The sequence below is a fragment of the Betta splendens genome, chromosome 2 (genome assembly GCF_900634795.4).
Source record: "Betta splendens chromosome 2, fBetSpl5.4, whole genome shotgun sequence".
NCBI lineage: Eukaryota > Metazoa > Chordata > Actinopteri > Anabantiformes > Osphronemidae > Betta > Betta splendens.
The window spans coordinates 14,651,395-14,677,722 of NC_040882.2; the positions used below are offsets into that span (position 1 = coordinate 14,651,395).

Here is a 26,328-nt window from a genome sequence, read left to right on the forward strand (position 1 = left end):
CGTGAAGTCACAGATGTGCTTTATTAGATCACGCAGTGCTGCCGTGCACAGAGGCGCAGCTCGGCCTTCCAGGGTTTCTGCTTGCCTCTTTGCTTTCCCTGTCTGTTGTCTTCGCTTCACAGCAGTGATTCATCAGCTTGCCTACGCACTCGCTGGATTTCCCACTCCTTGCAGAACAGGAGAACAAATTTAGGTTTCTGTTTAGTCTGTGTGTTAGGACATGTCCTCCTACTTGACTTTTGACCACTTTGACCTGTTGCAGTGCAACGAGAACCTTGTCAGCCGCTTCCACGTGGATAATATGCGGTTGAAAGTACAGAAAGCAGTGGAATCACTGTATATAGAGCGGTGATGTCAGAAGTGTGTGTGTTCCTTTGGCTGGACAGCTTTAAAAGCATCATCTGGTTTTCCAAAAGTCAGTCTAGTTTGTGTTGTCGCCCCAAGGAGATTATCTATTGGTTTAGAAATTCAAAGTATTGGTTTGCACAGCGTTCGTTCAAGAATGGCCTTCAGATGATCACAGAGGAGAACAATTATCCGTCAAGTTTGTGCAAGGCGATTTTGGTGTCGTGTACTAACAGAAAATGTGTGTCGATTTGCACGTTTTGGCCACAAGTCCTAACTTGTAACAAATGCTGAGTAGTCCAGCTGTAAATGAACCATACACACAGCTAACCTAAACTCTGAACTACTGTTAAATCAACTCCTGGAATTGTTGGTGTTTGGAGAGAAATGTTTCTACCTCCACTCAGTCGCTGGACATAGTGCATTAATTTTATCAGGGTGAATCAGAGCTCCGCCTTCCAAGACTTATTGTATGTGTCTTAATCTTGTCAGCGTCTTTATCTATACGTTCAATGTGATTGTGGAGCCACACAGGCTAACCTGATAGCCGTTTTCGTTTCTAATATAGACCATGACTTCCATTGCTTGGACAGCTGTTGACACCCACCATGTGGTGTGTCCATCTTTGAATGCAAAATAGCTCACCAGTGTGGAAGGTTTGTTCATCTCCATTTTGGCATTTTACAGAGTGGATGATGTCAGCGTGTGTGTAAAGCATAATGTTTGCGTTTTCGTACCTCTAGGTTGTGTGACCATTTACTTTGCTCATGACAAGAGACTGTGATGCTCTGTATTGGCATAGACTTGTCTAATTTATCACTGTAGAAATATGTAAATACTAATGATAAACTGGAAAAATTCTTATATTTATACTTGTATTAAATATAGACAAATACATGTCTGTTTTTAAACCTTGTGTCTTATGATGGAGGTCTCGTTTTTATCAAATATATGTAGTCAAAACAAAAAGATGCAATCACTGGTTTCACCACAAACCTCTCTCCTGTATGATTTTACAAGTCTCTTCAGATCTTATAACTGTGCAGCTTCTAATTAAAGCAGTGTTTGCTCTTCTAACTGAACTCCTTCCCACAAGTAGTATGAATAACAACAAATAGTAGTTTTGAGACTTGTTGACAATTTCTTTTTCAGCGCCCACTATAGGTGCAACAATGAGTAAGTTAGTTCTTTCTGGGTATTCAGAGTTCAAGCAGAGACCACATTTCCGTCCTGCACAGAGGTGCTGCTACACGGCGGCTTAGCTTAAGTTCTCTGGCTGCTGATGAGACCTTCATGTCACTAACTATGTCTAATGCGCTGTGGTCAGAAGAGCTGCCGTTCACATGGTCACATCAGCTGCGGCCATAGTTAAAGTGTGCATTATACAGTAATATCAGACGACGGAGAGGAACTATTGGTCTCAGTGACGTTGCCTGTGTTAGTCACGGCGTACGGCACTAGTCGCACAGTCATAACAGATTCTTCAGGTCATTTCCGTCTTTTACCTGTGACCTAAACTGCTTAAAAGTGTCCAAAGCGTCTTTTGTGCCCATTTCACACCCTGGTTATGTGCTTGCATCACAGGCTGCTTTTCAGTTTGATGTGAAATATTGTTATGTTGTAATATTGCAAGTCTCACCACACTGGTATGTACTTGTGTTACTTGAATATCTATAGATGTATGTAGATGCAGAGACGGATTGTTTTAGCTGCTGGTTAGTAGCCTTGAATTCAGCAATATATAAAGAGCAAATGAACTCACATGAGAATCCTTTGTCAGCTATGATATCAGCATTAATTTGCAGACACTAACAATGTTTTTTAATTAGTCTTTTCCAATTACCTCACCGTTACCTCTTACGTAGTTGTATACCTGAAATATTTTTAGTTGTCCCAGGTGTGTAAACATCAGCACAACAGCCAATCAGAATGCAGGCCTGCTCTTTCCAGTTATCAGGAAAACCTATTGGTTATGGAGAATAAACAACTTTAATTATAATACAAAAACTGCTCACCAAAGTTATGTGATGGTTCCATCATGTCACTGCATGCGCATGCGCTGGCTTGTCTCACACAGAGGACGTCTGCTTTCAGTGTACAAAAAGGAGCTCGGCGGCTAAACCGGTATGAAAGTAGGTAGGTGTAGGCGAGAAATACGCGGTGTGACACATGCATGTTCTTACATGGCTACACCCTTACCTGGAACCAAGGTCAGGAACGGTACAGTTGACTGTAGAAATCAGCTGCTGAAGCTGACCCAAACAAAGCCTCTATCTCCACTGGTGTTTTATCATGTGTGTGTGTGTGTATAGACAGTTCAGCTTCCTTGGCTTCTGTGGCCTCTGCAGACAGCCCTAGCAACAGAGAAAACCTAGTCCTGCCACTGTCTTTGGCTCAGGACCATGCAACATTATCTAACAGCACTCTACACCAGCTAATTTAAATACTTGCAAGCATATGTATCCATTTAAACCTCTGTATTGTGTAGTATTATGTCACAAGCCATATTAAGACCGCCACTGCAATAACAGCTCACAGTTGTACAAGCTCACATGAGAATAAATCTGAAGTGCATTATCTTGGTGATTACTAGCTGTTTACTGAACTTTGTGGTAGACCCAGTTTTTTACCCTTTAACAAACCAGCTGGTAATAACCAAGCTCTTTGTGTTGTTTTGCTGTTGTGCTATTGTTGGTATGAATGGGCCTATACGACTCCCACAACATCTAGCGAGGACTTGGGGGTGGGAGACAAAATTTGGGGTCATGGATAGTCCTTTATCAGGTTTGTAGTGCAAAGGTCATGTATGGATACAAACCACAGTCTGTTTCAAAGGCCATGTATAGAAACCTCTTGGTGTCGGGTCTCAGACACAGGACAAAATGGGACCGGACGGCAGTGTTGACTATATTTGTGTCCAAGACAGAAGCTTGTAACTTCAATCAGATTTGTTAATGTTTTTGTATTGCTTTTGCAAAACTGTTTGGTGGAAATGGACAGGCGTTAAATTGAAATATTTACATGGACTTAGTTTAATTTGATTGACTAGTCTTGAATGGACGATTCCGGGCTTGTTGTTTTACACTACTCTCAAACTAAAGTGTAACTTTGTAGTAGAGTGTGAAGATAGTTACTGACCTTTGATGGTGTGAAATGACAGATACAGTACAGTAATGTTTCCATTTCAGTTTCACACAAGTTTATCCTGGCTGGTAAATTGAGGAACTTTTACATCAGTGGGATAGTTTTAATATAGTTTATTATTACTCATCTTATTAAATTGTTAGCGGTGGGTTCATCCACTGTGCACTTCCCCACACATGATCACTTGATCCTCAGATTTTGTGTTTTACTGTGTTCCCTTTCTGTTCATCGTGGCACAGCTCATGAAAGACTAATGCAGCTAGAAATACTGGTCTGCTCCTTCAGTTGTTGCTTCATCCCCCACTTCATGGTTTGTGCTGTGTCTCACTAGCCAAGCAAGCTGGATCCTCCTTACATGGAGCTGTAGGAGGCTGTAAACCCTTTTGTTTAAGGCAGAGCTTGCCTTGTTGTATAAGTAGAAATAGAGAGACAGAGAAAATGACACTATCTTTAGCGCTTAATTGAAATGTTTACATAGAAATGACCTACATAGAGATGTAAAAAAACGAGTGTACCTGTCGGATGTAGTTTCACCTCCTCAGCAACAAGCCCAATTATGTTTTTTTCATAGTGCAGTCATTCGACCATCTTTCTGCTGCTGTGGTTAAAAAATGTCTTCATGTGAATTGTTTGCACTTAATGTATAAGGACTGAGCATTGTTTACTTCCACTTTTGCTGGCCAGCGGTTCTGTTTCTGTTGTTCCATTGCACTGATGTGTGGAACAAACACTTGCACATGAGGACCACATGTGTTTGAGGTCTTCTCGGTGTGTGTGTATTCTTGACATTACCTCATTGAACTAAGTCCTGTCCTAAGTGAATTTTAAGGCTGAAATTCTCAACGCGTGAGGAAATAATTGCTTTGTGCAAAACAAAAATGGCAGTAAAGGAAATACAGAAGGTGTTTGTGTGTCGCAATGGCTGCTGAATTGTTACTTCCCCTGCTTAGTGCCATTGTGCTGTGTATTAATGTTGTTCACGTGAATCTCCAATACAATGAGACTCCCCAAGCGTAACTGACTTGATAGGTCGATGTCTGCGTTTGGGACTTTCTTCTCCTCCAGGTTGACCTTTGTAACTCGCTCTAGGCCCAGTGGAGGCAGTTACAAATTCAAGCAGTGCAGTAACAAAAGACTGAGGTAATTTGAGTGTACCGCCGCACAGTTTGGTGCGGTTCACTTGACACCTTGGGAATACGAAAGGCTGGTGGCGTCTCTCCCATCAAGCTGTTGATTTTGATTTCAGACTAGATGAACCAGGAGCACCACATGCGAGCGCACTGATGTGTTGAAGACGCCTTTGTATTCCAGTGTTCACCTTTCTGCTCATGTTGAGTGAGGCCTTCGTTGCATATTAAATCAGTAGCAAACGTGCCACATTGCTGTTACACCCAGGAAACAAGACATTACGCCTCTCTGCTCACCTAAACGGTCACTAGGCAGATGAACAGAAAGACAAAGCCAACCAGGGGGCCTGCCTCAACACACAAAATCATTCATGTTCTAATGCCAGCACACACACGACTCTGCATGGCTTGTAGTTGATTGGATCATAATTACATTTTGATGAAATGGCCTGTTCTGCCTTTTATCTTTAGTCCAGTGAAGCCGTAAGTACAGGGCACACAGGTGCTACCCAGGTGTTAAAGCTAACAATGCAGTGCAGGTCGGAGTTTCCTGTGTACGTGTTGGGTTGTCTGAGGGAGCAGGGACAAACTGGCCTTTCCAGTTGAACGGCGCGGTAGGTGTGGCCGCTGACTGCAGTTCTGCGATTTCAAGCGCTTTTACGTCATCCAGGTGAAGGAGCGCGCGCTGTTTTCTTCCAGCATGGATGTGCGTCTGTTTAGATGTCTGACGCCAGTCTGCCATCATTGTTTTTGTTCTGATCTAATAAAACATAAAAGTAAATGGCAAGCCTTTTACTAAGATTAATGTTGATTATTGTCTGAAATCAGTTTTAGAAGCAACAATATTCTCCAAGATGCCACAGTTTGTGCCTGTTGGTCAGCAACAAAGTGGTATTAATGTGCCTTTGTTTTGCTGCTAGAACAGTGTGTGCAGAGTTGAATGTTATATACTCTTAATGTACAGAACAGTGTCAGCTTATACAGTTAGACTGCGCTGCAAATGAAGTACTATTTTCACTCGACCGCTTGCTCTCTGTACGCGTGTCGTTTGCTTTTTTACCATCGCCCATCAGAAATAGACCATCAGTGAGTCTCCGCTCTGACAGTGGTTGCAGTGAGCTCATCTGACCTTGTGGCAGGCAGTGAAGACCGGGTGGCGGTGCACTGCACAAAGTCACACAGTTGCTGAGATCTTATTTTTGTTTCCAATCAAATCCAAACGCAGCCCAGTCTTGGATTAAAAAGTGTAAAAGACAGGAAATAAAATTAGTTCCATTACTTGGAATCACAACCAACCTGGACGAGCAGCTTGATAATTACCGCCAGCTCAAGTCCTGACTAGTAAAGACACAGCTGACAGGTGACCTGTAAACTGAACATCTCATTGGCATTTATTTAAGTTCCTATAGGGAAATCACAGACTTCTCAATATGATACAGTACTTCGCTAGAGACGTCAAATACCTGCACTTTACCTCTGCTAAATTGATTGTTATATGGTTATACCACTGACACTGTTTGTGTCAAAGCAGTGTTTTCTCTCTAGATTAAAACATCCCAGCCACTGCACATTCACTGCTGTAGTGGTTGCAGTCAGTTAATGGATGAATGGCGAGACTGAGGAAAAATGATCACTTCTCTTCAGCTACTCAGAAGTCTTGTGAAGAATTATGTGTATTGACTAACTTTATTTTTACTTATCAGCTTCTCATTCCTATTTACTCTGGTGCCACACACACACACACACACACACACACACACACACACACACACACACACACACACACACACACACACACACACACACACACACACACACACAGTGTGTGAGTCGCATAGCAGCAGAATGAGGGCATGTGAGAAAGTATACTGTGTCCCAACTCTGATGGCAGCACAACAAATGGGAGCTTTCAATTGATTTGAGATACACAGAAAATTTCCACATACCTTGGTAGTTATGGTAATGCAGTTCAAGGGAACACATACACAACGGTTCATTCACGGCAAACTGAGACCTGGCGTAACACCACATTGTTAAAGTGAGGGGCCTTTCACAAATTGACTTAGCCATGTGTGTGAAAGTGTGTGCTAACATTAAATGGACTAAATTATTATGTGTCTTATGGTCCAGTTTAGTCAATAAGTAAATAGCTTGTTCTGGGCTGATGCTGCAGCCAGTACACCCGGTGAGGGGTTGTCTCATCCTAGTTTATCCAGTATACACCCGGTACACTGGTTCATCCAGTATAACAGTTCTTATTTCCTCTACAGTATGCATTTGTCATGTGCTGTCATGTGCTACGTGTGTGGATCAGTGTATGTCTTTGTACTGTATCCTTACTCTATCCTCATGGTTAAGACTTTAATATGGTAGCTACCAAAACAATAATGCCTTGAACAGCACCAGCACCAGCAGGAGCTCACTTCAGTGATAACAAAAACAACGTAATCAGCCCTAAAACATTAGGGAGCGTATTTAGAAATTCAATTTCTTTGAGGAACTGATATATGCAATTATTCAATTAATTTATTATTGTAGTCTATTTTAGCCATGGAAGTGGTTTTAATTATTTTCTGCCATGTCAATAACTAAAAGACTGAGATAACTGTAAAGTGAAAGCCATCAACTCAAATGCCTGTAGATTAGTCCTACTTGTTACACAGTTTGATGTGTGTGCATTTAAGAAAAAAACTTTACCCATTAGAACCATTAGTTCCTAAAATTTACATTTATGCAAAACTCTGCTCAGCTACTGCTTTTCAGCTAACTTCCTATTGTGTCTTATTGTATTGAATTGACACACTTGCCAGATGAGTGCAGTAGCATTTCTGCTGAACATTTCATTCGTGCCCTTTAATTTCTCTCTCATTCATGTGGTTGTGTCACACAAACCCTCCTGGGACTTTCATATTTTTACCTAAATGTTTTAGTTAGTAGTTGTCGTAGCCCTAATTGGACTTGGACCCAGAGCTATTGTGTTTGAGTTATTGTCTCGGATTTAAATACAACAAACTCTCTTTGAAACTTATATATTTTTTCTGAAAACCTGTCTTGGCATGAAAGAGCAGTATAAATAGAAACATAAACAGATGAATAGCTGGGTAGCGGAGAGTGATAGTGGGAGGGAGCAAGAGCAAATGAAGGAAGAATAAAGGACATTCAAACAAACATTGAGATGGATCGCAGGATTCAGTAAGCGACAAATCTCCATGGAAACACAATCATCACAACCTTGACTTGGTGTGGCGCGCGTGTGTGTGCGCGAGTGCCTGTGCGCGCGTGCGTGCGTGTGCACATGCATGCGTGTGTGCGTGCAACCAGAGATGGGTTCATCCATATACTGAAAGGAGGAATGTTGGCTCAATAAGGTTTGGGATCAGTTTTGACCAGTACAGACTGGAGTAATTGACACCAAAATCATCTAGTGACTTGTATAGAATTGAATACCTATTTATTATTAGTATTATTATTACTGCACACTTGTTTAATGCTGCATGAATAATCTGAAAGCATTCATGATCCCAGCGTATACTGTAACTGCCAAAGGCTGTGGTTTTATTTATGTGTGCCTAACGACTGTACAGTTTGCTGGTTTTAATAAAGGGAAGGAGAAAACAGCGCAACACTTCTCAATATATTGGTTGATTGGTAGTCTCATTATTATGGGTAAACTGATTAATCACTTAATCCTGAGTTTGTCAGGGTTTTCACATGCGAGCTAACTAGTCCTAAGTCCATTCCTAAAATAGGTAGTGTCTGAAAAAGTGCATGTGAATGAACAACCATGTCTGGATTCATCGATGTCATAGATGTGTTCAAAATGACAGCGTGAAAAGAGACCATGTTTAACACCTCATACGTGGTGTTTAGTGTAGTTATTATTTAACTTGTATATTAGTCACTCATCCTGCCTTGCACCAAGTCTAGGATGGTTTTTCCTGTGTTTACTTAACTCACGTTACGTTCTAAACCGTACGGTGTGAAATTCCATGTAGTTGTATCTGAGTGCCCCCCACCAAGAACTGCGATTAGTGAAGGTCAGTGATAATGAGGCCCAAGTCAAAACACAACCTGTACTGCCTTGGATTAACATTACTGCTTTGTGTATGTGTTGGTCATGCGCACATGCTTCTGGCAGTAAACAGTTTGCACTTTGGTAGTAAATGACTCTCAGCTGCAAACGTCTTGTCAGTGATATTTCAGTGGTGTGTGTGTGCGTGTGTGGTGGGAGGGGTACTGAATTGTTGTTCCGGATATAAACATTTACTAATGATCTCTCCACACGGTAGGCAAGAGATAAAAAAAAATATCTGTCCCATGCAGCAGGCTTCACACATGATAGCCATTGACCCCCTGTTCCAGGGCAACGGTGTTTTACTGTAGTGTGATAAGCTTGGACAGTTTCCAATTTGACTTGCTACATGTATCTAGACACACTAGATAAAATCGATAAACCAATTGCTTTTTATAGTAATTCAGCTTCAGCCAATTGAAGTAAATAACCGCTTCATGTCTAAAACCATGAAGCCTTCACAGAAGTTGAAGCATTATAAAATGTGCGTCTTGTAGTTCTGTGGTTTGAGTCCTACTTCTCACTGTTCCTTCCTCTGTCTTCATCAGGTGCGAATATCTTTAACAGATACTCCGTTGCATAACGAGTTCTGAGTGTGGTGCTGCAGCTGTTGTGAACATGAAAATAAGTCCCTGCTAAACTGTCTATGTTAGCAGGTCTAAGTTAGCCTTTATGAGTCACACGCTGCATCAGAGAGTAATGTGAGAACAAAACAATGATGTCACTTATTGTCCTCTAAAATGTCTATAGTTAGAGGATGGGGGAGAGACGGGTATGCACATGTGTGTTTGATGGGAAGGGGGGAGGTTCTCCTGGCTTAGAAGAAAAATGGTCCGATGAAAGTTCAGTGTGAAAGAGGATCAAAGGGAAACACTTGAATTTTTAGTTGTACTCTGGGCAGTGATGTTGTGAATTACTTCATTATAGGCTCCTAGACGTCTCACATGTCCTGCAAAATCTCTATTGTTTTGATGGGTTACTTTACTTATTTGTATCATTTTCTTTCTGATGATCTACTGCTGTATAAGGACCACCTTGATACCTCCAACACTGTTTTGCATCAACATGTATGCATTGATTGAGGGTCTTTAGGTTGTTGTAGTGTTGTTCCTCATTAGTAAAGTGGTCTCAGTGGAGTTCTGTCACATGTAGAGTTGCAGCAGCCAGTACGTTTGTGCATCAGTTTAGAAGACAACAAAAGTCAAGTCAGATGCACTTTTTTTATTATGTACAACGTGCTGCAAAATTTACGCATACGAATCCCACCTTTTGTCCACAAAACTATCAGTGATGGTAATAGAAACCAGTAGCAGTGCTTTGCACGGTCAGGTTGGGTCTCATTGTCTCTAACAGCTTCCCTATATGACACATTGTCTGCCTCCCTCTCCCCCTCTCACACTCGATCCAAAAATAAAAATCATTTGCTTCCCCCTCACACAAGGCCACATAAGGCCCTTCCCTGTCCTCCGGGATTAATGTAACTGTCATTTGTTTTTAATCCCAGTTCCACCGCTTGTGTTCAGACTTAATCTGGCGCGTTACACTTGATGTAGGTTTGCAGTGTCAGCATTAAGGAGGCGGGGGTGACTTGAATGCAGACATTAGATCATACCATCTGGAGCAAGAAGCGCACAAGCCCAGTGATGTAATCACTGGGGATCTTGTTTCCCATGGTCCACAAGTGTAATGGAGGGAGGAAGATGTTGATAAAAATGTGGTGTGCTCGCTCTAGAGGGGTAATTAGGTGGGTTAATGCTAAAAGGGAGAGAAACGGAGGAAGAGGTGATTTACAGTGTGAATGTCCCTGTCCTTGTCTCTGTCTTGGTGTCGGGTCTTTGAGAGGTGTGTGCTGCTACGTACGCCCGTGCGCGTCTCTGCATACCACCACCTTTGTGTACACCAGTGTGTATTCCTGTACGGGGGCCGCAGCGTGTGTGTGTGTGTGTGTGTGTGTGTGTGTGTGTGTGTGCGTGTGCGTGTGTGTGTCTCGTCACCCTGGAGCCAGTCGTCCTCTCCCCCTGACCCTGATCTCCGTCACCTGTCTGCTCAGATCACAGACCCGCACGCGCGCGCGCACACAGCGATGGCCGCCGACGCACACAATTGCCGTGACCCTTTCCAGGGGTTGAAACCCAATCGCAGCTGCCAACGCTACAAATCTTGCCAGCACAGCAAGGTTTTGCTTTCTGTTTGTGGCTATGCTTATGACTCGAAAGACCCTCTGTCTGTCTGCTGTAAGACGAACCAGAGACATTTTACTCCATGCTGCCATATGAAGAGACCATCAAAAATAGACGTTCAAAGAGCCGTGTAAAGTGATGTACATTTAACTAGTGGTTTTAAAAGAGAGTCGCCAAGACGGTGAAGGAAACCGCTCTGAAATTGTTTCATCTGATCCTGAAAAGCATCATGAGCTCTTTAGAAAGTGCTGTGTTGGGAGATGACCAACTACAGCGTGAAACATTAACCATAGTAAAACAGTGACCGTATGTAAATCACTGTTGCACACTTACTTTTGCAATACTGCGCCATGGCAGTAGAACCAAAACGACCTGTGGTCTCTGACTGCTCAAGTTCAGTGTCTCTTACTTATGTTCACATAGAGGAATATTAGCATTTGGTTTAAAGTGCTAGAACGAGCTAATGACCAGCGAAATATATGCAATCCATGAGCATAATTGGTACTCTAACTCTAACTACTAAGAGCTCTAACTGCTAGTTCATAAAACGGAACCAGGAAAGAAAATTGCAGCTTTTCACCCAGCTTCACTAAAACTATACGCAACATTTTGGTAATCAGTACTTCTGCTCACATCATTCTCAGCCCTCTCTGCACAAAGCAGAGGACCAGGTTATTTTTCCCCCCGAAGGAATGTTGAGATTTCAACCTGCAACAACTGATCCGTTTGCTTTGGACCCTTGTGTTTTATTTAGCTGTTTTAAATGTATCCAGAATCCCGGGAGATTATTGGCCATCTCTGTCTTAATCAAAACCACCAGATTAAAACGCTGATCTTTTGACATCCGACCACTGAAATGCAGCTTTAGCTCTATGAACCAAATCTGTGCAGACGGTTTCTAATCTGTAATCAAGGAGGCTAATACAAATAAAAAGCATTTGGGTCAGCATAATCTGAACACTGAGGCTGGAATTTGGTGTGATTTCATTTTTTTTAATAATAAACTTCATAGTTTAAATATAAAGGGATGTATCCATGACTACTGTTTGGAATATATTACATATGTGCTGTCTTTTGACCCAGAGCTGGATTAAGAATGTCTCTGAAGCTGCTACATAGTTGCAAAACTTTGTTCTTTGTTGCAAATAAAGTCATCTTGTTTTTTTTTTTCTCGTCACCTATGTGGATGAATGAAAGAGGATAAATGGGTGACACACAGAAGTAATACTAAACATGTAGTAGCAGTAATGAAATCTGTGACATATCTGTGTTCATGAACTTGGAATCGTGTACAGAACTGCACTCTGGAATGTGAAACCTTTACTTTTACCTCGGCCACCTTTCAAAGTCACTTTCTATTTTTCTCTGCCTACGCGTCATGTGCTTACGACTGCCTTTCCTCTTTCTAGGACTCCAAGCCATCTAGTCGCTCCAGCATGTCGCGATGTCGGAACTCGGTTGCCACGACCACATCAGACGACCAGCCGCACATTGGTAACTACCGGTTGCTAAAAACCATCGGCAAAGGCAACTTCGCCAAGGTCAAACTGGCACGACACGTCCTCACCGGAAAAGAGGTATGCCCGCCAGATTTGACTGAAAGCTTTAATCTTATCCCTTACTCTCAACGTTAGGCTTTTATTTTAAACCCCTTTAGTTCCATTATGACACATTAACTATTGGTGAGTAACAGGCTCCTCAGTGCCTCAGTTACAAATACATTCCAGAAGTAATTCACACACCTTTTAAGCCTTTGTCTGAAAACAGACTGCTTTGGGTTCCACTCAAGACAAAAGGCCACGAGGATGTTTTTTAGCAGAGACAAATGTTTTTTTTTTTTTTTTTTTTTTAAGAAAGTAACAATTTAAATACCGGAACCTGTTTTGAATAAGGATTGAAGCGTGGGATGTTTTTAATTAGCTATAATGGTAAAAACACTGTAAATGTTTAGCCCATGTCTAATCGTTAATCTTCCTCCCTGGCTTCTGAGTCTAGGGGAGGGCTCATGCTGTGAGACACAGTAGGTCTGGTCTGATCTCAGGCTTGCATGGCTTTGGAGTTGGTACATCTGCTGCAGGAGATTATATCACTATTGTCAGCTTGAATAAAGGAGCCTAAATGTCCCTGGCTTACTGCAAATTCCAGATGTGATGTAACAGCAAACTGCCCCTTTAAGGGAAAATCTAGGTCTGCTGTGAGCCCATGCTGGGCTCTGTCTGAGGCACAGACAAGTGTGTGTGTGTGTATGCAAGCCAGAAAAAAGGGTGGGCAGGCTCTGTCAATGTGTGACCGCTCTGTGCCTGACACCCTGATAACACTACATGTGACTCGCCGACACACACACACACACACACACACTCACACAAAGAAAACAAGGGAGCGTCAGAGGGCATGAAAGAGTCAGACGAGCACAACCAGAAGAGGAGTGGAAGAAAAGATTTAGTCAACGATGAAAGACAGAAATGGAAGGAACCAATGGAAGGGTGTGAAACATAATTCAGTGATATGATGTGTCTTCTTTTTAACTTCATGTTCATCTCACTTTTCAATCTTCATTTCTCACTTTCAGCCGTCCCATCTGTTTTCTTCATCTTTTTTTTCTCTTTCTCTTTCTCTTTCTCTCTCCCCCGTGTTTTTATCTTTTCATACTGGTGTCCACTGCTGGAATATGAACTATAGACCTCATTATGGCCCGAGTATAAACCAAGTTTCAGTTCTGGCTCTCTTTTTTGTATTCTGTCCTATTATACAACCACCGCCTGCTGTGAATTTGTGTTTATCACTTATTGCTGTGCGATTGTATTTTTGTGTGTGCGAGAAAGATAGCAGTTGGTGTGTTTATGCTGTGTTTACAGGCTCTTCAGGTCTGTGTGAGATGCGTTAAACCGGCTGCACTTAGTGTAATAAATGAATAAAAGTGCAATGACGACTAAGCACGTTCTTGTTTTCTTCCAGGTGGCTGTAAAGATCATTGATAAGACACAGCTGAACTCCTCCAGTTTGCAGAAGGTGGGTCTGTCACTCTCCCCCTCACACCGTCGTCCTCCTTGTCCCTTCTCTCTCAAGTCGTTTTTAAGTCACTCTACTTTTGCCCTGTCTCACTCTCTGTCTTTCTCATTCCCTTCCTCTGTCTTTCTGAAGTGGTCTAGTTTTCAGAGAGAGTTTTAATTACAGGAAACAAGCTGCAATTACTTCCTTTGATCGTGGCAGGGTGGGGTCTGTCCACTTACACGCACACTCCCTCACCACGAATTCTTGCTCACATTACATACACAGCAAATGCTTATGCATCTCCCACTGCCATAAGACATAAGATGTTTACAATGCACTTTGCACAGAAAAGACACAGCTATGATTTTATCTATTTGTTAATGCTCTTACGTTGAGTTCCAAAATACCCAGCAGGGTAATCCTTATGCCTTTATTGTGTTACCTCGGGCTCTGCTGTTGTCATCATCGAGCATGACTTCCTTCAAGCTTTTTTTCTCCCTCATGCTCACAAATAGGAAGTGAATTTTTGATTCAGCGTCCTCTTACTCTCTACAGATATTGATCATGTCTTTGCAACAAAAAGCCATGTTTTTATAACATTGGGCACAAATTCAAACAACTAATGAGCATGTAGAATTTAAATCTATAGATGTAGCTTTACCCTCACATTGGATGACTGAGTACTGTTTTTTCCTTTCATTTGAAAAGCTCCTCCGTAGACCTCAGCCAGTGTCACAGATGCTAATTTACAATAGCTACTTCATGAGCATGTAGTCATAAGTGACATCAACCTTGTGTGACAGAAGAAAGGATTTTAGGAAAATAATAATTATAACGTGGGACAGGGCACAGCTCTGTCAGGGGTTTGCCTGCTAATAGTCCTGATCTAAATGCCAGATGAAGAGGATAGTGGACAACAATAGATTGTCAGTTTATTTAAAACACAGTCTTTCTTAAAAAACTAAATTTAACAGATGAAAGTGTTTTTGACATAGACCCCGTGGTTTGTTTCTCGTAGCTCTTCCGGGAGGTGAGGATCATGAAAATGTTGAATCATCCCAACATAGGTGAGTCACACGCAGATATGAGTTTCCACTCAGTCAAAGCTGATATTGTAAAGGACTTGATCTGTCCTACAAAGTCATGTATTCAAGCCAAATGTTAATGATCCTCCTGTTTTATCTTTGCTCCTTGTGTTTGCTCTTCCTGTGACCGCTCCTTTCAACTCCCCACACTCTGATTTACCCTTCCTAATCCTCTGTCCTCTGCCTTTCTCTCCATCTTCAGTCAAGCTCTTCGAGGTGATAGAAACAGACAAGACTCTGTACCTGGTAATGGAGTATGCTAGTGGAGGTAAGTGTGTGTCACTGTGAAATCAGTCTCCCCTGAGGTTATGAACACACTCCTGTCCATTGTAAGTGATTTTTCGCCACAGAGGTGTTACTAGAAATGTCCTGGTTTTATTCTTTTTTTTTGCTTGTTGGACTCCTCGTTGTGCGGAAGGTGGTGAGGACGGTGCCTCTATTATTATTTATACCATGAATGAAGAGTGAGGAAGTTGATATTTTGTAAAGTTGTAGTTGTGTCTTGAGCTTTGTCGATACTTTTGTTATTGAATCACACAAATTGGTTCAATTTACCCGAATATTCTCCGAGCAGAATAGTGTTTGCTTCCTACACTAAATCTGCTCTTCTCTTACTGTCACAGGTGAGGTCTTTGATTACCTGGTTGCTCATGGTAGGATGAAGGAGAAAGAAGCCCGTGCCAAATTTCGACAGGTTTGTTGCTGATAATGTTGATTGAGCCAGACCCAGCTTGTCTGCCCCGATCCTGAGTTACAGTACTAACGTTTTGGTGCCTTATGCCCTCAGACACAATCAGAAGGGACGCATATATTCTAAGCATTACTGTAGGTTTAACTGTTATTGCTGAAAGGGGCAACTAATAATTTATAGGTTTCCTATAAATTAAAATAAATTTTTCCTATATAGTTTTGATTCCGGTTTTCCTCATTCGCACTTGATGTCCTGTCAACATAACTTGTCTTCTCATTTCTCTCCCTCTCTTTCTCTCGTTTTCTTACTCTCCAGATTGTGTCAGCAGTGCAGTATTGCCATCAGAAGTGTATAGTACACAGAGACCTGAAGGTGAGAACTCGCAAGTGTCCAGGCACGAGCTCGTTTTCACTCTCTTTTACTGCCTGCTACATTAATCCTAATGTGATTTGACTTCCGGACATGAAGTCGCTTCTCCACGAATAGGAAACCTGAAGGTTAAGCGTAAAGGTGGCAGTAAAGACCTCCTTCTTTCAGCCCTGGGGCTAAATCCCATATACCCATACAGTTGTTCACTCACAATTTGTGGCTTAGAGCACACAACTGCAGAGTTGATGCTTTTGGGTCATTTAGGTTCATGGTAATATGCTGAGTTGTAAATCCTCTTACTGTGTCAGCCAGCAGACCTGTAGGCAACATTATCATGATTACTCTTACAGTAACCATGAAGATCTCTTAATATCAAAGTTGCTTTTCACTCATTTAAGTTTATGACACACATTTCTAGCATTCCTCAAAGGGTTTACAGCACTTTTAACAGGTAACATTGGATACATACTGAAAAGGCCAAATGGGAAACCAAGAGGTTTCTGGAGGACAGACACTTTTTAATATTGTAATGTCTACCACCCTGCACATTAATCCCAATCACTCTCGATCTGGCTGCTGTAATTTGAAATCCAGCACTGGATTATTTCCAGCAGGTACAGTGCAGGAGCAAATTATGAGTCTGAATAATTTTACAGCGCTGAAATCATTCTGTGTGGGGTCCAAAGTGGACTTGGCTGCATTAATGCTCAAACTTAAAATTAGCTTTTTTGTGGGACCTTGGTCAGTAGCTATAGACAGTTGAATCTGCCAGCAACAAACTACTGAACATGTGTTTCTAAGGTCACAACCTACAGATGATGTCATTGTGAATATGTTTAAGGTGCACTCACACACTCAAACGCACAGAAGCTGCAGAGTATTCGGAGCAAGTGAAAATGAGAGTGCACCTGTTGCTAGGCAACCACAGCCCTCCTTGCTCACTGGCTCACTTCAGGCTTAAGGATACAAACACATGAATAAACTGGTAGCTCGCCGTTGCTCATCGTATGCTACTCGTAGGCCCCAAGCCATTACTCTGCAAAACCACCCTCTCCCACCAGGCAACTGTATATCTATACTTTATATATGGAGAAGGAAGCTTTGAAAAACCACCAGAAACAAAGTTGTATATCAGAGATGACCTTTATAAGGCATACATTAAATGGCCGGGTGGCCTTTTACTTTAAATGGGGATTTTCAGCTATTTAAGGTGGTTTTAATCCATTTGTTACTGACTGTGCTTTGGAAAATGCAAGTTCACTCTATGTACACAGGAAAATCACATGCAATCATTTATTCCCTCTATCGTTTACCACTTTCCATCGCACTTTTCATCATCAAAGTGTTTATCATCTTCTTCCCACTCTCTGCAGGCAGAGAATCTGCTGCTGGACGCAGACATGAACATCAAGATAGCTGACTTTGGCTTTAGTAATGAGTTTACTCTGGGGAACAAGCTGGACACATTCTGCGGCTCCCCTCCCTACGCCGCCCCAGAGCTCTTTCAGGGCAAGAAGTACGACGGGCCTGAGGTGGACGTCTGGAGCCTGGGGGTAATCCTCTACACCCTGGTCAGCGGCTCGCTGCCTTTCGATGGACAGAACCTCAAGGTCAGGAACAGCAGAGTGTGTGTGTTTATGTGTGTGTTTATGTGTGTGCTTATGCGCATTATGTAAGCAATGTCTGTATTCTGTGGGTGTTTGTAGTATTTGTCATGCTGGTTTCTGTTCCCCACAGAAAACAGAAACTGAGCTCAGGAAAAGAGTCATACTGTTGGAAATGCCAGTCCGTCTATTTTGTTTTCAGATGGACCATCGGTGGCTGCAACTTGGTTCTTATTTCAGTTTTTAAACAAAAACTTTCATGCTTTCTGTGAACTTAAATTATTCACACCACCTATCACACTGTGCGTTCATTCAGTACCCACATGACTCATTCTGGAAGTGCAGACACATTTTGGGTGGGCGATATGACATTGAATGTGGTGATATTGATGCCTGCAAACAGCTACCCAGGCTTATCAAGTGGGCCTGTGCAGTGCCTTCTGCTGTTTGGTCCTTTAACACCTACATTACTGATTTTTACTACTCATTTAACAAATACGATCCTCTCTGCCTTTTACTCATTTTTTACTATTTTGTAGCTGTAATGAATGCATGTGCCTTTTTTAAATATGTAAGTGATGCACTGATAAATTGCCAATGTGAATGCTTTAGCTGATTAATGTGACAGTTAGATTCGACTCGGGTCCTTTATTGTATTGCCTGTGTGGCTGGGTAAGCGCTTTGAGAAGTGTTTTGTATAGCTGTATTAAAACCTGTCACTACATGTGTTTGTCCTCCAGAGAATGAATGATGATTAAAAGACCCATCCGGTGGGATGAAGGAGTAAAGAGGTTAACTGTAGTTTGTGACACTGTTTGGAGTGGAGTATTACTCAGTGTCAAATCATTCTTTATTTGCCAAATGCACAATGACCATAATCAGTTTGTCGACACCCATGTCATTTTGTGTTTTTCTTTTTTGCAAAACCTGAAATTGTGAGAATAGAAATGAAGTTTGTGTGACGCCAAACATGACTGTCTAGTCTCCACTTGACTTTCAACACTCTTTCTCGTCCCCAGGAACTGAGGGAGCGTGTGCTGCGCGGCAAATACAGGATTCCCTTCTACATGTCCACCGACTGTGAGAACCTGCTGAAGAAGTTTCTCATCTTGAACCCCTCCAAAAGAGGCAGCCTCGAGGTAAACTGTGCTTCACTGACACCGCGTCCACAAGTCTCAGTTCATTTAAACTGTTTTATTGTATTTACGTATCTTGTTGTGAAAGTGACCAATAACTTCAATATATCTGTGTGTGCATGTGTACACAGTACAGTAATATGTTTGGTTGCACTGGAGTTATGCCAAGCTCGCACTGCTGCCACTTTTATAGGCATTGAGGAATAATTTTATGATTCATTTTTGCTTTGTCTTTTGTTGGCCTTTTTCGCCAAGGCAGCACTGTGAGAATACTATAAATACACCTCCGGCCTTATATTTTAACTCACCCTGTCACTGGCAAAATGTTTTAATATTTAGCATGCATCAGTCTATTGGTTTTATTCTCTTCTTGCTAAACTATAAATAGGGAAATCTTCTTCCTCTATCTCTGGTGTTACAACATCCAGACAAACATCTGCAGACAAATTTATTTGCATTTTAAATCAATAAACCTGAACAAAAGCAAATAACAAATATGTTGTGTATAGTGACATTATGCACCTCTTGATTTTCTCCTTTTTCCTCCACTGCTTTCGGCCTCTTTCTTTGCTTTGACATCTCTTGTCTCCTTTTATCTGTCTGTGTGGCTTGCTCCCAGCAGCAAATAATGAGGGACCGGTGGATGAATGTAGGCTATGAGGAGGAGGAACTCAAACCCTACATTGAACCCCAGCCGGACTATAAGGACCCCAGGAGAACAGGTAGGTGCAGAAAACCTTAAAATCGGTACATGAATTTTCCTATTCTCACACAAAGGAGTGCAAATGTTGTTCTTTTTTTTTTACTCAATGGTAATTTATTTAAAGTGGGAGTTCTTGACCTACGCTAAGCTCAACTAATTATAAAATGGTTTTCTTGTGTGCGCGCAGACATTATGCTGCAGATGGGATTCTCTCAGGAGGAGATCCAGGACTCGCTAGTGAACCAGAAGTACAATGATGTGATGGCGACGTACCTGCTACTGGACTACAGGAACTCTGAGGTAGGCTGCCTCTCTTTACATGCAGTTGTTTATTTGTCAGTTACTTCACTGACACAGATATTTTTAAAAGTTTTACTGTTATGATTCAAAATAAATGAGCCCTACAATTTTTAGTCATTTGTACAAAGATTCAGGCTAAGACACATGTGAAGAGCTGTTTTTGCTCTCCACAGCTGGATGAGGGCTGCATCAAGCCGCGGCCAGTAGGTGATGTCACAAACATAAACGCCTCCTCCCCGGGTCACAAGGTACAATGAGAATAATCTTAAGATAGCTTGGTCAGCGTGCACAGATGTAGCTGCTTGTTATTCCCTCAGTTCACCTGAATCCTAGTGTGCGAAAATACGATCTGTGTGACATGTACAAAAACACTGACCTGTGTGTCCGTCTTCGTGTTTAAGGTACAGCGCAGTGTGTCATCCAACCAGAAACCTCAGAACCGCAGAACCACCGACCAGGGTGAGATTGGTGTGTGTCAGTGAGAGGAGGGTGAAGTATGAAGTGATGTGTGGCAGCAAGGGTTAGAAAGGAAGAACCTATCAAAGTATGTCTGGAAAGGATCCTATGTCTGGAAAGGAGCAGGGGGCGCAGCTGAAGTTAAAGATGAGCACGATAGATTTGAGAGGTTGGCTGATATGAAAACTAGTGTGTCGTGGTCAACCTTAATTTCATTACAGCTGAGTGATAAGAGTGTCAGAAGAGAGGGAAGACGATGCAGAACGGGACAATGGTAGGCAGGATTAAGCATCTAACTGATGACCTCTTGCCCTTTTTCATTTGTCCAGGCTCGTCCCACTCTAAGAGGGGAGGTCAAACAGACAACAGGACTACAGCCGAGGATTCTGGGAGGAAGGGCTCGTCAGGCAGCTCCACCACTAAGGTGCCAGCCAGCCCTCTGGTCCCCTCTGACCGCAAGAAGAGCGCCACCCCCTCCACCGTAAGACCACACTGCCTACGTGACATTTTAAAGACTGAAATCACGGCAGCCGTGCATTTTCCCATTCAGCTACTCAGCATAAACTGATGTCAGCCATATTTGATCCTTATGCTATGGTCCAAAGATCAGAACAAGAGCTAGTTACTAATTAAACAAAGAATAAATGACCATATAACTGTACAGGGTTTTTTTTTGCATCCTGTAGGGAAAAAAAGATGTGCATCAGTATGCATTGTTCCAGCAGCTTTTTAGTTTGGCAATCTAGTCATGCATGTACAGGAAGGTTCCAAACAGCCAAAACTACATGTGCTACTAATAAAAACAATGAATCCCCTCTGTTTAAGAGTCACTGAGCTATGACAGCCTGACGGCGGGTTCATTTGCACCTCTGCTTTTCCCACAGTGTCTTGTGTAAAAAGACCCATTTTATTTTCTCTGTCACACATTTCTGCCTTCCACTCAGCTGACACCAACTAACAGCGCTAAAGGCTGTAATTATACCTTGCTCAGCAGGTGCCTGTCTGCAGTGTCAGCCAACAAAGAGAAATGTAATAGATGAAAATGACAGTTTATTGTACCCATATTTGTTTTGTCAAATATTTCACTGTTTTGCCTTGCTGTCTTCTGACGCTGCATGTGGCATCAATCATCAAGTGTTTAGTGTAATGTGTGCAGTTGAGTCCTTTCACAACCCTTCTTCTCTTTAGTTTTTTTTAATAACACTTTTTCTCATGACTGTGGGTGTAAACAACCTGTGATTCATTCAAGTTCCTTCACTGCTTCTGTTACGTCTGTCCCAACACCTTGGACTCATAATTTAGACTGTCAGTTAAAGACAACTGTGGTAAAAATGATAAGTTTGTAATGGTAGGTGTGTAGATCATGCTGACAAATCACATGCTAATCAGTTGCAGTGCTCGGGTAGGGAAAATACTGTTTTGAGTAGATGTAATAATTTGGTTCTTACTGATCAGAAAGATTGTTGAAGGCTGTTTCAGAGCCTTCAACCAGTGATCAGAGCCAGTGATTTGTCACCATCTTGTCTTTGACATACTCAAAGTGTTTCCCTTCTCTTCTCTTCCCCCTACAGAATAGCATACTGTCCACTGGTACCAGCCGCAGTCGGAACTCTCCACTGACTGAGAGAGCCACGCTGGGCCAGGGCATCCAGAACGGCAAGGACAGGTACAGACACACTATGTTAAAGATGTTCAAGCTAGCAGGACAGCTACACCCACAGTTAGTCTCACGCTCGAGTCACTGCTGTGAACATCCACTCGATACGAAAACACTCGCCGTGGTTTGTGAATGAAGCGGGCTCACAGCTGTCTCAGTGACTGAATCCCAGGCCTTGGCTGGTGCTCTCCAGCGCTCTGCCAGCTGGCTCTGGGAGGCTCGCAGCCTTCCCCCACGGCGGGGTGAGTTCTCCTGGACAAAGAAACCAAGCTCTCTGGAGAATTAAGGCCAAACCTTCAGTAGAGTACAGATTACCAGAGATGGTCTGATGGAGACCTGCCATCCAGAGCAGGCTTCACGGACGCGTATGCGCACACACAGCGTCGCACAACTTTCGCTCCTACTTTTTACGTCTGTTCTTTTCTGTTGATAAATTATAAAAGTTCATAAATAAAGTTGACTTCCTTCCATTATCTTATTACTATTGTCCTAATAATATTAACTCTCGCAATTAATGCAGTTAATTAAATATTTAATTTTGCGTAATCAGGTGCAAAACAGCATAACACCACAATCTTTATTAATAAAAATAAAATCTGGAAATAATTTTCCTAAAATGACGCTCCCGTCCATGTTCTCCCCCATTCCCTTGTATTGCATCTTTTCTTATCTTCAAATTTTGAAGCCTCTTAAATGTAAATCGTCCTCTCCTTTTTTCTTCCAACACACAAAAAAATCCTTTAAGGTTGAAATTTTTTTTTCCAAATGTCAACATCTGACATTAGACACATCACACCTGCCTCCACATAAACCTCTCCGTGCACATCACTCACGCAACTAGTCTTAATGCTTTGGGCGCCTTTCATGAGCATTAAACATTAAGCCAGACCATAATCCCCACTATGTTGCAGTGTTCATTGTTCATTGCTACTTTATCATTCACCGCTTTCACATGACCCCGTTCTCACCACAGCAGCACCTCACCTAATGCTTAATAAGTAGAGCTTTGTCCGCGTTTGCCGCGTCCGCCATCCCAATACGTGCTGCGTGGGGACAGTGGGGTCATCTGAAACTGCATTGCTCCTTTAATACTGTGGGTGTGTTAACCATGCCAGGTTCTGCTAACTCAGTGGTTGTCATCTGCTCTCACTTTAAAGTGACTTTATTTGATCATCATTGTTGCTTTGAAGTTTGGGCTTTTATACTTGTTATACCCCTACCCTCACCCCCATCCTCACCCCCACCCCTACTTACTCCTTTGTTTCTTCGCTTTCCTAACTTCCGTCATTTGTTCTTCTTCTATCTGCATTTGAGCTTTGGTCCCTCTGGATCCTACTGTAATTTGCTCATATTTCCTTGGCTCTACCTCTTTATATAATTTTTCCTTTTTTTCTCTGTGTCTAAGGAGATTAGAAAGACTTCTGATGGAAAATTAACTTTTTAGTCGCGCTATATGATCCCTATTCCTGCCTCCTAATAGTCTTATACACAAACAGGCAGTCATCTGGCCTCACAAGCCTAAACATACAACATTCTCAAAGTCAGTAACACACTGGGTTTTCCAGTCCATGCTATTATTTTTTTTCCATCACAAGCTGAGCTAATCCCTTTTAGAAAATCTGCATTTCTCTGGACTGTGTGTAATTAGCAACTGTTTTGTTGACCTTTTTAAGTCTCTCTCTCTTTCCCTTCTCATGCCTTATTTCTCCAGCTTTTCTTTCAGTTTTTATATTGTTACTTTAGAGCTGCCTGTAATGTGCAAAGCTTTATAGCCCGTAGCACCCTTGCTGATGAGCAGAGTTCAATAGGCAGTGTTGCTTTAAGCCAGTCAATCAGATGTCTTCCTGTTCCGGTCTACATTCTGTACAGTGCAAAAAAAGTTGTGAATCACGGCCATAAAACTGGCAGCTCATAGGTCAGTGATCACCTCATAACAGGACTGACAGCTTTGTCTTAGCAGACGTGTTCCTGTGTGTATAAGGAAATAAATGCAGCACCTTACCTGTCCAGTTTTATCTGGCAAAGAGCTTGTGTGAAAATACACAACAGAACAAAGAGATATTTATTAGGTATTTGTATGAAATGAGGTTGGAGTTCATGTTTCCTTCTATGTAGACTTGCTACACCGGCTGTGGCCCAGCAGTGAAGGACTGAGGTGTTCTGTCACATTTATCTGCTTTGCACATTCCTGGCGTTATTTTAACATGTATTCAGTCTGACTCAGCCAGTAGAGAAATATGTGTCTGCCTTTTGTGTCAGGTAGATGTTTGTACATGAATGCAGTCGTGCTTTGATTGCGGTTTGTTTTTTAAACCACGATGAAGCAACGGTAGCGGCAAGAAAGACCAACTTCTCTCCTTTGTTCGAGTCCTGTTGCGTTTGGTGTTCTTTCCTTTGTGTCTGCTTCCTGTGTTGTTCCGCTCCTTTTTCTGTTCTCCCTCTCTCTCTCTCTGTCTCCCTCTCTCCCTCACCCCCCCCGACCCCCACCCTCATCCTTTACCATGTTTGATAAGTGCTACTTCTAACCATGCTTCACCTCACCTCTCCGCCCACCCACACCGAAAAAACCCGCCCGGTGTGTTTGCCTGGCTGTGAATGTGTGGTGTTTGTTTGTATGGGTGACTGGGTGTCGTTCACATTTATGGGTGTGTTTGTACGTACGTGTGTGTGTCTCTGTGTGTCTGTGTGTGTCGGGCGGGACACTCCCACTCTTCCTCCCCTCCTGCCTCCCAGCCTAAACACTCCGGGCTCCCGGGCCTCTACTGCCTCGGCTGCTGCCGTCCTCTCCTCCTCCTCCTCGCGTCCCCGCCACCACAAGTCCCTGTCCTCCTCCAATCATCCATGTCCCTCTGACCTGCACGCACCACGGCCCAGGCAAGTCTCTCACACGCTCACACACACACACACACACACACACACACACACACACACACACACACACACACACACACACACACACACACACACACACACACACACACACACTTTACTGAGCACAGATCATCATCCTTCTCACAGAAGAGGAAAAAGGGAGATGAAGAAGGGATAATATTTTTTTTCTCTGAAATATTCCAATGTTTGACATAAAATAAAACAATCTGTTTTTATTTACAGTATTATTACTTCTTTAGTGCTAAATTGACAATATTTCCCTCTTCAAAAGCAAATGACAACAGCATTTCTATGACCAAAAAGTCAAGTTTGACTATTTTGAGTCATTTGTGTGGTGCTGTAAACTGATATTATCATTACAAATTAGATTACAAAACAGCATAACTCGCAAATACTCTAACAAAAATAAAAAGTAGTAAAAAGAAAAAAATTTAAACAGACATTTTCAGGACTAGATAAATGTTTTTCTTTTTAATGAGGCAATAAGAAAAGGATGCAGCCTCATCAAAGTTTCTCTCCAAGCACATTCACCCAGTGGACAAAGACTGAATAGGCAGAAGTTGAGAACTAGTGAGAGCCTGTCAGGTTTTCAGATGTTGGCATCATTGTTACATTGGTTTAAATGTTTTTGTAAATGTTTCCCTCTTCTGAACTTTCTACAAAGTCGATTTAATTATCAGGCACAAATCACATAAATAAATAATAAAATAATAATAATAATAATAAATGTAAAAAAGTATGTTTTAGTATTTTACATTACTGTGTGTCAGCATTTATTAAAGGTCTTGGTTTTTCATGTCAATGGGCAAATGCTTACTCTCTATTCTGAAGCATCAGCCTTATGATGCCAGTCTGAGCACCGTAGCGCACCAGTGCTGGCACACTCTCATTAGTGGTTAATTATTAATGCACAGTGCTTTAGTAGCTAGAGTGGAACCAGGCAAAATGCACATATAATAGTGTTTGAGCCTGTTCCTGTGAAGTGTATATGTGTAAATAAATTAAATAAAAGGTTTACCTTCGGGTGGTTAAATGAATTTCTGTTCCTTTAGTAGAAATTATTGTTCCAGTTTTCCACAGCGTCTATTTTGCTGTTTGGTCTGTTATTTAAAACCATATCTGTTATGACTCTGCCTGGGAAAACTCTCCATTTAAGTCTTAACTAAATTGTAAAATGAACAAATGATGAAATTAACCGATTGAACAGGCTCTCGCATGTGAGCTGTGTGTCTTTGTGTGTCTTTGTGCTTCATGTGCGTTTGGCTTTGTTGTCTTGACTCGCAGCTTGACGGTGTCTGTTTTAAGGGCCATTTTGATATTTTGACTTTTTCCTTGTCGTTTTTTTTTTTCCTTTGTCCTTTTCATTCTCAGCCTTGTGTCACAATGCACGGCGTTCAGCCTTTGGAGGTGCTGTATGTTCCTCAGTTTGTCATCAGTGATGTCATCTGATGATGAATTGTGCCACCTCAGACAGACCTCCTTCTCTGTTGTCAGTTGTCTGATGGGGGGAAAAAAACTAAATGTGGGCATAAATTGCAGAATAGCAGATGTCAAGGTGGCCCGATGCCCGTATGTA

At 42.1% G+C, this 26,328-nt stretch overlaps 1 protein-coding gene across 9 annotated transcripts in view; it reads left to right on the plus strand.

Annotated features, from left to right (window-relative positions):
- The window catches only part of mark2b (MAP/microtubule affinity-regulating kinase 2b), a 35,106-nt gene that overhangs the window by 1,308 nt on the left and 7,470 nt on the right, over window positions 1-26,328 (plus strand). For 6 of the 9 annotated variants that reach the window (XM_041072845.2, XM_029143252.3, XM_029143256.3 and 3 more), the window contains exons 2-16: window positions 12,278-12,445; window positions 13,824-13,877; window positions 14,878-14,926; window positions 15,147-15,212; window positions 15,568-15,638; window positions 15,951-16,007; window positions 17,378-17,614; window positions 18,628-18,747; window positions 19,364-19,466; window positions 19,635-19,747; window positions 19,921-19,995; window positions 20,149-20,215; window positions 20,533-20,684; window positions 21,775-21,869; window positions 24,594-24,734. In XM_041072845.2, coding sequence (XP_040928779.1) covers window positions 12,278-12,445; window positions 13,824-13,877; window positions 14,878-14,926; window positions 15,147-15,212; window positions 15,568-15,638; window positions 15,951-16,007; window positions 17,378-17,614; window positions 18,628-18,747; window positions 19,364-19,466; window positions 19,635-19,747; window positions 19,921-19,995; window positions 20,149-20,215; window positions 20,533-20,684; window positions 21,775-21,869; window positions 24,594-24,734 — 1,568 coding nt within the window. The remainder of the gene's footprint in view (window positions 1-12,277; window positions 12,446-13,823; window positions 13,878-14,877; window positions 14,927-15,146; window positions 15,213-15,567; window positions 15,639-15,950; window positions 16,008-17,377; window positions 17,615-18,627; window positions 18,748-19,363; window positions 19,467-19,634; window positions 19,748-19,920; window positions 19,996-20,148; window positions 20,216-20,532; window positions 20,685-21,774; window positions 21,870-24,593; window positions 24,735-26,328) is intronic. The other 3 variants (XM_041072847.2, XM_041072849.2, XM_041072853.2) reach the window with 3 other exon arrangements.